This window comes from Hypoxylon fragiforme, assembly GCF_022984875.1.
Source record: "Hypoxylon fragiforme strain CBS 206.31 chromosome Unknown GGS25scaffold_5, whole genome shotgun sequence".
NCBI classification, from domain to species: Eukaryota; Fungi; Ascomycota; class Sordariomycetes; order Xylariales; family Hypoxylaceae; genus Hypoxylon; species Hypoxylon fragiforme.
In genome coordinates this window covers 1,344,343-1,357,542 of record NW_026054760.1, presented here as the reverse complement: position 1 = coordinate 1,357,542, position 13,200 = coordinate 1,344,343, and the positions used below count along the sequence as shown (strand labels likewise).

At 47.8% G+C, this 13,200-nt stretch overlaps 4 protein-coding genes across 4 annotated transcripts; 3 read left to right on the top strand and 1 right to left on the bottom strand.

Annotated features, from left to right (window-relative positions):
• The first annotated feature begins 851 nt into the window (after positions 1 to 851).
• GGS25DRAFT_490335 (cell wall assembly and cell proliferation coordinating protein) lies at positions 852 to 2,719 on the top strand. The gene is made up of 2 exons (XM_049260972.1): positions 852 to 991; positions 1,045 to 2,719. Exons 1-2 carry the CDS (start codon positions 973 to 975, stop codon positions 2,559 to 2,561), a joined length of 1,536 nt encoding a protein of 511 aa, XP_049116581.1. The 5' UTR covers positions 852 to 972; the 3' UTR covers positions 2,562 to 2,719.
• Positions 2,720 to 4,117: 1,398 nt separating this feature from the next.
• On the top strand, positions 4,118 to 5,424 carry GGS25DRAFT_490317 (vacuolar protein sorting-associated protein). The gene is made up of 2 exons (XM_049260971.1): positions 4,118 to 4,396; positions 4,535 to 5,424. Exons 1-2 carry the CDS (start codon positions 4,304 to 4,306, stop codon positions 4,955 to 4,957), a joined length of 516 nt encoding a protein of 171 aa, XP_049116580.1. The 5' UTR covers positions 4,118 to 4,303; the 3' UTR covers positions 4,958 to 5,424.
• A 70-nt stretch (positions 5,425 to 5,494) lies between these two features.
• GGS25DRAFT_490311 (TOM7 family-domain-containing protein) lies at positions 5,495 to 6,644 on the bottom strand. Its single transcript, XM_049260970.1, has 4 exons — positions 6,146 to 6,644; positions 6,042 to 6,070; positions 5,940 to 5,976; positions 5,495 to 5,872 (listed from the first exon to the last, which is right to left on the bottom strand). Exons 1-4 carry the CDS (start codon positions 6,562 to 6,564, stop codon positions 5,851 to 5,853), a joined length of 507 nt encoding a protein of 168 aa, XP_049116579.1. The 5' UTR covers positions 6,565 to 6,644; the 3' UTR covers positions 5,495 to 5,850.
• A 174-nt stretch (positions 6,645 to 6,818) lies between these two features.
• GGS25DRAFT_521601 (uncharacterized protein) lies at positions 6,819 to 7,920 on the top strand (the record flags this gene model as incomplete). Its single annotated transcript, XM_049264085.1, has 2 exons — positions 6,819 to 6,838; positions 6,906 to 7,920. The coding sequence occupies 2 exons, from the start codon at positions 6,819 to 6,821 to the stop codon at positions 7,918 to 7,920; spliced, it is 1,035 nt and encodes a 344-aa protein (XP_049116578.1).
• Between the last annotated feature and the right edge of the window lie 5,280 nt (positions 7,921 to 13,200).

Below are 13,200 nucleotides of genomic sequence, written 5' to 3'. Positions count from 1 at the left end.
TCTAGTCTCTTGTGACATCTACAAATACAATAATATTCTTTTTTTTTCATTCGCTTTTTATCTATTTATCTTCAAGATCTACATCGCTACCACGATACCTTAACTCTCTCGTAGCGATATTTCCAGAATCGCGAAAACCGCAAAAACCCACCCCAAGCAAACACGCCAAATTTACACTCGTTCTACAAAGTCCCCGTTACTAATCCACCTCCTGAATCGAACACACACCTGTCATTCAGGAACGGGAAGATTTTACAGGTCATCCAAGACACGATCGAATAATCGAACAATCACGTCAAATTTCGCGTCACTGCCAAAATCGAGCCAACGCCACTCCTGCCAATTTTTTCAATTTCCAGTTTTCTAAGGAAGAGGAAAAAAAAAACTGGAAATGAAATGACAAAGACATTGACGTCTCGACAAAAAAAGCCCAGTACCCGCTCGTTCTCCACATAGTCCCTAGTCCCATCTCGTCCCGTGAACCTCCTTTTTGCGATAAGGGGAAAACGACAGGAAAAAAAGGGAAAGAACTTATTATTCCTCCACCATACTCGCCAACATAAACAAGCGCTCCTTCAATTACAAAAAAAACTTCCGCATTATTAAGGGAACTGTTCTACCTTCACATCCAGCCCTACGCAACCACCCCTCCCGTGGGAGACGCGTCTTGGGCCCATCGTCGATCTTTCTTCTTTTTTCCTTTCTTACCTGCAGCCACAGAACGCCAAACCGGCTGTTGTACTGTATAATTAAACATTCAACGCCTCTGCCTAATATTTTCTTGCCTGGAACACCTCGCTCTTTGAGCACGTCGTAGGGGACGTCCAACCAGAATTGAAAAATAAACATAGCAGAAATAGTCTGCCCATCATGTAAGTCCTCCTCTAGCAAAACATTGGCGCTACATCATAGGGTTGCTAACATGCTGAATCTGTAAGGTTCGGGGGTACTTTTCGCTCATTCTGGCATACTATGACCAGTTATGATCGCCGTAAGTACCAAAGGTTAATTGTTGGCCGTTTAAATTGCTGACCTTTCCGCTAGACTCCTCGTACGATTCCCCTCATCGAACAGGTGGCCACGTACCTTTAAATAGACGAAACACCCTCACATCCGTCGCCACGGCCTCGGAATCTCGAGCAGATATCTCATCGCCTTATATCGATGAACTCGGTCGGTTATCTGCCGGCGTGGACGGTACTACTTATACTGGCGCCGGCATATCACCCATGTCCCCCGGTTCCAACGGCCCATACTCCCCCGGGTTACGATCCTTAAGCGCTCAACATCAAGGCTCCAGAGATGATGGATTCGAAACCGTCAGTAGTCCCGGAGAGATTCCGATGCAGTCGTTTGCGGATGGTGCCCCACCCGCGCCTCCCGTCGAGCATTCTTGGAGGCGCATCGATCGTTGGGCTGAAGAGAACTATCCAGAGTTGTATGATCAGTTATGCGAAGGATGCACAAACAATGATTTGAACGAATTAGAACACCAATTAGATTGTACACTGCCTCCGGATGTTAGAGACTCCCTGGCAATCCATGATGGACAGGAACGTGGTGGTAACCCTACCGGTATCATTTTCAGCTGTATGCTCCTAGATTGTGAGGAGATGGTTCAGGAGTGGGACCAGTGGCGGAAAGTGAATCAGCAGTATCTACTGGAAACGAGCACCCCGAAACCTGCTGTGCCTTCCAAGGCATTTGGCGGCAGCAGCCAGGCATCATCCTCCAAGTCTGCTCCTGGTTCTCCCAGTTCCCAGAAAGAATCGTGGAGACATGAACTTCAGGCTCGCCAGGATTCTGTGCCCCAAGGGGCTGTTCAGCGAGCCTATGCTCACCCAGCCTGGATTCCTCTTGTACGAGACTGGGGTGGCAACAACTTGGCGGTGGATCTTGCTCCCGGACCCGCCGGTACATGGGGTCAGATCATCCTGTTCGGTCGGGATTACGATACCAAATACGTTGTCGCAAGGTCTTGGGGAGCCTTCCTCGCTATCGTCGCTGATGATTTAAACAGCGGTAAATGGTTTGTGGACGAGGACACCAATGATCTGAAGCTACGCGAGTTTAAGACGACCCGCGTTGAGCCGCCCTACTTCGATATTTTGAGGTGGAGGATGGACCAGAAACATGGGCGCAGCGCAAAAGTGATCGCAAAGCGAAGGTCGGCAGTTATCGGCAGTACCACTTCTCCTGGAGGATCACCTTATACTAGCCCTGCTGACGGGGAGCCTCGCGGCCGCACGTTGCAACGGCTGAGCAGCCCTTCACCCCTGGGAAGCCCTAACCGACCCGGCTTTGGGAAGCCCAGCCCTCTCGCACGAGTCACTGAGGAAGCATCTCTCGCCGCAGAGTCCAAGCTCGGCGTTGACTTAATCAAGTCACCAAAGCTTGTGGAAGTTGAAACCCCTCGACCAAGCAATGAGGTGGTAACCACTCCCAAACTTCCGCCGGCTACGGAGGAGAAAGAGAAGGAGCCAGCACCAGCAAAGGCGACAACAGAAAATGGTATCAGCCAGCAAGAGCTGGAAGAAGGAATGAAGACCATTGAAATCTGATATGAAGGTTCAACGACCGGCGACGACAGGCATTGTACGACGACTACTTAATAGACAGCAAGAGGATGGCGGTCAAGGATCAGGCCTATTGCGAATCGACATTACAACTACTCAGCAAAGTTGTCTTGTTCCTTGCTTTCCTGGGGGCACAGTCGCTTCATTTCTGATTTTCACAAGGCCTCTTCGCCGTGGCTGTTTCTTTCGTCGATGAACCAGGGTTTAAAACGCTGGCTCTTCGTAGAGTTCGTACACTACCACCAACCTCGACATGTAGAGGATTCAAGTGCAGTCGATGATTGCTACTAATGTTGTTACTAATAAACTCCACGTACTTCTATTCACAATTCCCTTGACGATGGGTAGCCTGGGGGATTTTCGTCAGGGGCGATAGCCGATGGGCATGTTTGTTTCTATCCGCTGGTGGACACGATACGACGGTCGGGTCGGGCACATTTGTATAGTTGATTAGGAATGCCTGCGATGAATATGGTTGCAACTGCGAGCATTCACAGGGGGGAGAAGTCTAAAGTTGTACCAGGGATTCATGTCGCCGAAAAACATCATAATCGGCGTTTAGGAGGACTTAAGTTTTCGAGTCTCGCAGGCGTTGGTGGTAGCACATCGATCGCACTCGGTCGAGTTTCGAAACCCAATAGCATGACGATACATTACAAAGGACTGGCCTATCAGAAATAGTCAATGAAGGTTATAGATATTGGGGCCGTGCAGTTTTCAATAAAAAGAAATATGATTGAGAATCTCTAGATTTCCGAGTTTTATGTGAGCTGAGCTTAAGGTACGTGTGATATATATTATATATAGATTGCTCTGTAATTATACCTACTAGGTATGTACTATTATGCAGCTGCTGGCTCGGGTATGTACCTATGTACGGATAGTACCTAGTAGTTTTGGTGACGATAGAACGAAGAGGCCATTTAGCATTGGGCATTGCCAAATCATAATCAGGGGGTTAGCCACGTGATGCGCTTACCTTTTCATACATACTGTAGGACCAGTGTACGAAGGTTGTGGCCAAAAGTTTAGACCAAGATATACCTCAGCCCCACAGTTCCTCCACTTTTCTACCACTATAAGAAATATCATCGCCAACATACTTACCTACTTATAAAGCCTTATAAATTTATTTAATAAATATTAAATATTCTATTACGTTATTTAATTAGTGTATTTAATAATAGAAATTTTTGTAATTTCTTTCTTTATTAAATTAATGTAAATATTTATATAATAATCTAAGGTTGTTTAGGACTAAAGGCTTTAAGTTTATAGCACATTATAGCGCTTAAGTATGCTATAAGGTGCTATACTTTTAAGGGTTGTAGGGGATTTGACGTTAAATGTATACCTATTATTGATAGAGGCCCAAAAAAGAGTAGCGCACTGTGGGGCGGAGGTATATCTTGGTCTAAACTTTTGGCCACAACCTTCGTAGGTAACTTAGTATTGAAGTAACGTGCATATGTAACTATCCAGTAATGCCAAGCCTTTATCGGTCGTCATCAGCCTCACCCAGAAATCTCCCAAGCTTTCCAGCTTTCTAACTTTCCCAGCAACTTCGTCATTCGAGTTTCGATCCTTCAGCCATCGCACGCAAAAGCAGCTAGCCTTCTGATTGCAATTTTTGCCGACCTCGAATCTCCTATATCTGCGCCGAACAATTCATCCATCTACTTAGCAAATTTCTCCGAGTCTCCTGTCCGTCCCGCCCGCTCGAAGCGATGGAGGACGACCGTCTCTGGAAGTTCGGCAAGCCTGCTTGGCTCAACAGCGCCTGGGCGCGCAGTGCCGGTGTCTACTCCGCGGGTGCTTTGGTATGTCGCCGTCGTCCTTGACGTACTTACCTACCTAGCAATCTCGCTACCTGACTAGCTAGCTAGCTATTGACAGTCCCTTAATCTGCGTGTGGTGTCAGATCAGACTATAGCTAACCTTTTTGGGGCACAACTTAGTTCTCGCTCGCATTCTACATCCTCATGGACGCGGCCGTCTGGTCCGCGTCGCCGCTAAACGGGTCCGACGTGCACGTCACCTTCGTCGACTGGCTGCCGCTCATCTTCAGCTCGCTGGGCATGCTCATCATCAACTCGGTCGAGAAGGCGCGGCTGTCGGCCGACTCTTTTAGCTACAGCGGGTCCGGCGTCGCGTGGAAGGCCCGCGTCGTCCTGTTCCTCGGTTTCGCGGCGCTGGCTGGCGGAATGGCCGGCGGCGTCACTGTGTTCGTGCTCAAGTTCGTCGTCCCCGAGGTCGACTGGCCGATGATGGGCATGGGTGTCGAGAACGTCGTTGCGAATGGCCTGGTTATGCTGAGCTCGGTCGTCTTGTGGGTCAGCCAGAACATGGAGGACGAGTACAGCTACAACTTGTCTTTGTAAGCGAGGAGACATTACATAGGGTTAGTCGCGAGTGAAGGAAAGATCCTACTGGGCAGCGAGTTGCAATACGGTCGAGATTACGCGCGCCAAGGCCCAAAGGCTCCGGACTTTACGGGAACAGCCATAATATTAGGGATTTTTGTTAGACTAAGGGAGAAGATTGATACATTTGTACAGTACGGCAGATACATCATTATGGTGTCTATGGAGTGTAAAGCTAGGCTGGGCTGGGCTGGGCTAGGCGTAGCAGATTCGAATGCTTGCTTTATCGTCCTTGATTGATTGATTGATTGATTGCGAAGTTTTTGATAACTGAAAACAACGTTCCCGCATGTCTTCGTAATTCAACAGTGGAATTTCACGGGTGCTTGAAACACAATGTTGCCGATCTGTGATGTCGCTCGCTCATGAGAGAACCGACGTCCTTTTGTACATGAACTGTATCTAGCAGTGAAGGATCTATAACCATATTGTTTCTATTTCGTCCATACCTTACGCACTTTTCAATATGGAGCTGATACCTCGAATGTCTACTGTGAGTAACGAATGATGAGTGAGATTAACAGTCAAGTAATCTTAATTCTTAGATCAGGGCCAACTTGTGTCACAACTCCATATGCCAAACCCAGAGTTTGTATTCCGAGTGGTATTTGTGTATGCTTATTCATTATAATTTACACGGCCGGCTCACCGGCGGCACAATTCAAATGCTCATCATGAAATGTCATGTCGATTGAGTGCCCTTCTTCCCTCGATCCTCATAATGCTTCTGGGGCGTGTGTGCGTGGGGTTTTCCCCTCTGCTTTCTTTTTCCAGTTTCCAGTCCCCCATCTCCATGGCTTACTGAAGCAATCGTACACGAATTGTTGTAGCTGCTAGTTCGGCGGGATGAACTAAGAGAGGGGAGAGAGTAATCTGTAGGAACGTTAGAGATCTAGCGGGGGACATGGATTTGGATTCATCAGTATAGGAAGTGTCATACCGGATAATGGAAGGTCGCGGGTCGCTACGAGTGTAGCCTGTTGTGGTGTGTAATTAGTTAGAGATTGCTTCATAAGCGATGAAAGTGTTCATTGAGGCATACCGAGGTAGAGTATTAGAGGTAGATAGCCACTGTAGGATGATTAGTTTGTGAATCTCTCTGCACTGACTTGTAGTAAAGCAAAGAGAAGGGTAGGTGGTTCATACTAGTGCATCGCAACTCTTCCAATCTCAATGATCTTTCCAATGCGCTCTTTGGACTCTTCCGATAGGGCGAACATGTTGGGCAATGCGATGCGCCGAGAGGCTAAGCAAGTCTTTGAATAGAATTGGTATGGTTCGACAAGGTCGCAGAGTTTTTGTTGGTTTTTGTGGAGGAGATTTTGCCGTAGTCGTGCTTGGATATGGCGCAAGGCAAGAACCAATATCAGATTTAAATCGAGTTTTTGAAGTTGAAGATGTGAATGGAGAGAGAGGCAGGAGCTTCGATATGTATGTTCTTTCAAAAATTTAGACCGATAAGAATTTGATAAGTGACTTAAACGGACGTACCACCCATGCAGAGTCATTGCAGACATCAATAATTTAACGCTACAGGTGGAGTTTAGTAGGCTTCGGGAAAACATCGGTATCCAATCAAAAGGTTGGAATAAGGAACATTTGAACTTGAAGGCTCAATGTTCCATTCGTACTATGTCACTAGTACCTATGTCACTAGTACCTAGTAAATACATACTGCAATAATATCTAACTATCGCGACGTCGCGACTTTCCTTTCTTTCCTTCTAGAAAAAAGTCACAAAGTTCTCAGCCTCACAACCTCGACGACGTAAAACAGAGCAACAATCACAATCATTGACAGAGTAATAAACCATCCAAGATGTCAGGGGCAAAGCATTGGTATGTATTATACCTACAACAACAAAGCAAAGACAGGTACTTACAGTATATTTTTCTAAAATAACAGGGAGCAAGATAAAGAAGCTACCATCTATGTGGGTAACATCGACGAGCGCGCTACCGACGCTCTGATATGGGAGCTGATGGTTCAAGCTGGCCCTGTAGTCAACGTTCATTTACCCAAAGACCGCGTCACTCAGTCCCATCAGGGTTTCGGCTTCGTCGAGTTCAATGGCGAGGTCGACGCTGATTATGCCGCCAAGATTATGAACGGCATTCGATTATACGGCAAGGCCCTCCGAGTCAACAAGGCCTCGGCAGACAAGCAGAAACCCCTAGAGATTGGTGCAGAGCTCTTCATAGGCAACCTCGACCCCATGGTAGACGAAAAGGTCCTATACGATACCTTTGGCAGGTTCGGAACTCTCATCGCACCACCCAAGGTTGCGCGCGACGACAACGGACTCAGCAAAGGATATGGTTTCGTTAGCTATAGCAGCTTCGAGGCTAGCGATGATGCTATCAATAATATGAATGGCCAGTTCCTCATGAACAAGGATATCAGTGTCCAGTATGCCTACAAGAAGGACGGCAAAGGTGAACGACATGGAGACGAAGCCGAACGAATGCTCGCAGCACAAGCAAAGAAGCATAATGTCACAATCGAAAGTCAACCCATGCCGCCGGCATTACTTCAGAACTCTACACCCGCTCCCGCCGCCCCAGCAGCTGTTGCGCCACCGGCAATGGCTACAGGTGGATTCGACCCTTCCATGGCTGCCGGCATTCCTCCTACCAGACCACCTGTTGGCTTTGCTCCCCCATCGGTTGCGCATCGCGGTCCTCCACCTCCCTTTGCGGTCAATGGCACACCACCACCTCCTGGTGCGGGCAGACCCAACGTGTTGCCCCCGGCGCCATCAGGTCTGCCAGCTCGCCCTCCCCCTTCACAAGCCGGCTATGGAAGTCCTGCAGACTTTCACCCAGGTAGTTTCCGGATGCCACCTCCAGGTTTTGGTCCTCCTCCTGGCAATGTACCACCACCGCCGCCACCTGGGTTCACTCCTGGTTATGGTCGCTGAAGTTCAAGACGGACGCTTTTCTCTGGCTTTCTAGGACGTAGACTAGCCAAGTGCTACGACAGTAGCTTCCTCGATGGCATAGCCCTCTATCGAGAAAACGGGACCGGCTATTGCACAATAGCTTGAATAGCATTGCTGCAGAATGGGTAGGATTGGGAAACTACTTAAAACAGTATGATATTATACCCCTTAATTCCACGCATGATTAGGGAGCATAACTACGTTCTCCAACAAATGGTCTTTTTGATAAGTAGTGAGTGCTGGAGGAAATCTACAAAGAGGAATATGGATTCTAATAAGGCGACTTACATAGAAGATACCCGAGCCGGTTACCTCGACGGGAGAATGATATCGAGTTTGGGCGCAAGATTCTTCAGCTGTAGGCCAAGTTGTCTAAGTGTGATAGGTTCATGGCGTTTCGAGGATGTGACGTAAAGGGGGCAGGCACATTACTGCTTATTACATATCAAATCAAAGTTGCTGGACTGGCGTGGACGATCACTTGGAGTAGTGACTAGAATAATGAATTCGAGGTATAATGATAATTGTATTTGCTTCGGTTTGTCGTTAGTTCATTATCTATTTAGGTACCTAAATATCTGCCTAGGTACGTAGTCTTATGTGTTCCTACAGAAGCCCCTAATGCATCTGCCCTCTCCTTGCTACTTCCATGGCTACCCAGCTTGATGAATTTTAGTAAGGCTTCTTTCTAATACTACTTCTATAGGGTAGACAGATCACTGTCTATAAGCTACCAGGTACCAGATACCCGTGCCACCTAGGTAGTACATACTTGATGGCTCGAGGCTTAGAGTACAGAGTCCAAGGGCCCGCCACGTAGCATGATGGCCACGAGGCTGCATTGCCCGAAAGCTCGAGATCCAAAGAAAGGAGAAGAAAAAGAAAAAGAAAAAAAGAAGAATATTGTATAGTAGCAAACACCATGACAACGTGTTCGTCGCCTCATTCTACTACACATGATCCACAGATAGACAGACGATCAGTGACAGTCTAGGGCCAAGGGCCGGAAGCGTGCTCTACGGCCGTACGGATATCGGCCTGCGAAGACATCAGAGAAGTGCGAAGGGGGATGCTTGCTTTTCTTAGCTCAGGCCAATGGGGCATTGGTAAATAGCTGCCGTGGGGAGCCTAGGAAGATAACATGGCATATGCAACTACTGCTGTGGGCTACTGTAGACATGTGTTAGTTGGTCTTCTTCTTTACCCCTGGCCCATGAAATATAGATTCAAGGTCGTAAGAGTAATCGTATTTACGTAGAGGCCTTACTTTACCACGTGCTTGTATCGTAAGTTGGTAACTTCGTAGATCGATTAAAGTAAGAGTAACCATTAGAGGTGGTGGGGTTCAAGTGGTAACTGATGTGGTCACCTTCAACTAGTCTAGTCTCTCCTGGTCATCGTGCTGGGTGTGATGAAGTAACGGGGGTTTTTGAAAGAGAAGTTCTTCACAATGCTACCTACTAGGTATGATACGACTTGCCCGTTTATGACGTCGACTTTTGAACTTCTTATTTGTGTAAGAAGGGAGAGAGTGCTTGCTGTTGGTAAAACATATCACGGGTATCGTCTACGTCTCCAGTGTCATTGTCACTGGCTTACTTTGTGTTCTATGGGCATTGCTGTCGACCATGGGGGGGTGGGTAGATAGGGGACTTCGAAGACCTTCATGGTAGGCCTCCCAGGGGTTGACGGTGAGTTAGGAATGAAGGGTCTTAATGCTGTCTTGCATGGACCCTTAGTCGAGATCGAGAACAGCGGGGGCACTTTAGTTCTAGATGAGTCGATTACGTCCCTCATAGACATCAGTGAGGCCCTACTTCTTTGCCTTGTCTCAGTACCGACCCAGGCTTTTCCCAGCAAGTCTCGCTGGTGAATACCCACCTCCTCAACTAGAGACCCGTAGTCTCACGCGGGAGTCAGCCGGAGAGGTGGAGTGGCTACGATTAGGGTCTAAGATGATTGATTAGGTATCTATGATATGATATGGCTTAGGTGTAGCTAGGAGTCAAGAAAGGATCATCTTTCGAAAACTGGTCTAGGACTCATCTAGTGCTCGGCTCGACGGTGGCTCCTTGGGACTATCGAACGACTATTCCTCGAAGCCAAAAAGATAGACGTGGACAGCTGTCCACAGTTGGGCTAAACATGCGCCAGGGTTTCACTCCCCACGATTTCGCAAGCGTACTCTATTCCTGGAGCTTTTCATATGCCTTCTCACTCGACTGAACGTGGCCACCTCCCTTTTGCACCTTTCTTCTATGGGCGTGTGACCTATCTTGGACACATACTACTGGGTAGGTAGGGTTATGTAAGAAGAAAACTTCGTATTAACTCTTGGACTCTTCGTTTTTATTCCTTCGGGGTCGAACGAACGAGCGAGAATTCGACAGCCCGTCCTTGGCTTCTAGGATAGGGGCCACAATCATTCACTCTCATCATATTGGCTTTCAATTTACTATATCTAATACGTACCGCTTCTCAGCCATGAGGCGTGAACGGTGTGCCAAGAACCCGGTAGCAAAATACCCATCCAACGAACAGATGCTGGCAATGACCACCGTAGATACCGGTAAACAACACACGGAGTTAAGAAGCACGACGCGATCGCCAATACGGGTTTTCGAATCAACAGCGGATCGTCCAGGAAGCCAAAGATTGCGTATATACAGGATTTTAATATACGTACATCGGGCCAATTAACTTGTTGCGGTATGGTTTGATTTCTTTCACTCACGACCAGCTGAGGTTGGGTGACACAGCATTACGTGCTGGCCACATTTCAGAGAAAGGGGAGGGAGGGGGGGGGGGATATATTTTCAACCATTCACAGCGGACAGGGCGAAGATCGAAAAAAGGAGAAGAGGGAAATCAGGGAGCAGAAAATGTTATGTCATGGCGAAAATGACAAGTGAGCGATCCGAGGAACTCACATGCAAAGCCGCCATCTGTCAAGATCCTGCACTGCAAGATCAGGTTACTCCACATGAGCCTTGCTCGACTGAGAGTACTAGGCCAGGTCAGTAAGTGAATAAATGGACATGTACGTAAGTGAATATGGATGTATATATGTATGTAGGTGTGTAGGTTTGTAGGTGTGTGTGTGGATGTGTGGGTTAGGAACGAAATACTGGAACCCTTGACGGAATCGAACGAGACACTACACTGTGTTGCATGTTGTGAAGCCTACATACCTAGTATATAGTATATGTAGGTCATGCTTAATATGTACCTACCTACCTAACTATTACACATGTACTTTCCCGCCTGCCAGATTTGCATATGATACTATATTAACGCGTATGATGAGGCAGGCCTTAATGGCGAATTTGTCGTATAGGTACTGTATCTGCGGCGTAGTGCCGCATCCGACGAAAACTAACGCTGACGAGCACGAGAATGAGAATGGAGACGATAAAAAAGCGACGAGGCAACTCGCAACTCGCCCCTCCCCCACCCCTTGTGGCGTCACGGAACAGAACGTTGTCTGCAGGTGATACCGGGGAACTATCGTGGTGCTTCCGTTAATGCCGAGTCTGCGAATCTGCGAATCTGCGAGGTTGCGAAGGTTGCGAGGGCTGTATGTAGGTACATTGACTAGGTAGGTATCGTGTGTGATAAGGGAAGGTAGGCACTTGTGTTGTACCATGTGTATATGCTTACCTAGGCATGTATGTATTTATTCATGTATGTGTGTATGATATGTCATCGTCGAAGCCTAGCTAGCCTATTCATTATTCTGTGTAGCTCAGGGGTATATGGCATCGGGCTGAAGATTGCCACTAAAATCCGCCGAGAGGGGAAGACATTACAGGCAAGTACTTCGCGAAGAGGTTGGGGGTTCAATGTTCGTTATAACATCAATACATACCTACATACCTACATACCCTGGGTAGGTATACATGTACCTACATACCTACATACTTGCTTACATGGTAGCTACCTACTTGGGTATACTACATACACCTAATGCCTACATACCTGGATTGCCTCCAGGGCTACTATGCACTTAGCTAATAGCCGTGGCTCGGCAGTGTGTAAGGAGAGCCGAAAACTGGACCCTTCCAACCTGTCACAACCTGCGGGTGCTACGTAGTACGGTAGGAAGCATCGTCGGCTCCATGAACAGGTGTCTCGGGTCTTTTACGCCGTGGTTTAGACATCTGCTCTGCTGTCTCGTCTCGGGCATTATCTTAAACTTCCAAAGGGGCCATTTTTGATGCATCGCAATGCACGATTACAAAATCTTCTTGCATCGCCGACCAGACAACTCCAGCGAGGATCTGTAGGTCGCTTGTCGTAGACGTAGCTGTTACGAGTGATTACCTATCTAGGGAGGCATGTAGGCCTGGATGGTCTTGGCTGGTGACATTCGCCTATGGCAACTCGCCATCTCACGTCCGGAACTGTTTTGATTTGCTTTACTTTCAACATCTACGGCCAAAACCTTCCTGACCGACCTGCCTACCGACCTGCCTACCGACCTACCGACCGACCTACCGACCTACCGACCTACCTACCGGCGTACCTACACACGCATGGATTTCTTCAACGACGGTCGCTTTTGCTCGGCTCAACTCATAAGAAGAAACCCTGGTCTTTTCCAGCTGCCCCTGGAAACGGACGTCGCGATTGCTGCCCGATGAGGCACAACGAGAGTTAGCAAAGCTATGCTATGTTTTGTAAATTTGAAGAATATCCAAGGACTCGCATAATCATCCAAGGTTAGGTTAGCTTGCCTGCAACACCGTTTCGTATTAAAGACCTCCATGTTGAATTGCACGGCAGAGGCTCGAAGGATCACGTCCATGGTCGCCGCTTTGCTACTGCCTAGGTAGGACCTAGCAGTATGTGCACCTACTACATTTTGTATTGTGACAAAATTCGTGTGATAGGATGGTGAAATCCTTTGTAATTGCTACATAAGGTACCTGGGGATGCATACTCCATTGCTGATATGCCACACCTGTTGTCACGTACAGTACAATACCCCAGAAAAGGAAATGACAAGTGACGCACGCTTGTTCGGAAGAGGTAGCGTGTCCCGTATGATCGTGGTTCTCGTCTCTTTCACAGAGATCGGTCACAGAACCTAGAGAGTTCACTATCATGCGTAGAGGGGATGGTGGCATTGGGCAGGGCCCGTATAAAAGCGTGTCGACAGGGTTCAGCCTGTGGTTGGCGCCTAAGATGATATCTGATAGATCTCCGGAAACTCCTTCGGCCGGACCTATTTCGTGAAATTGGAAATATCAAACGGCC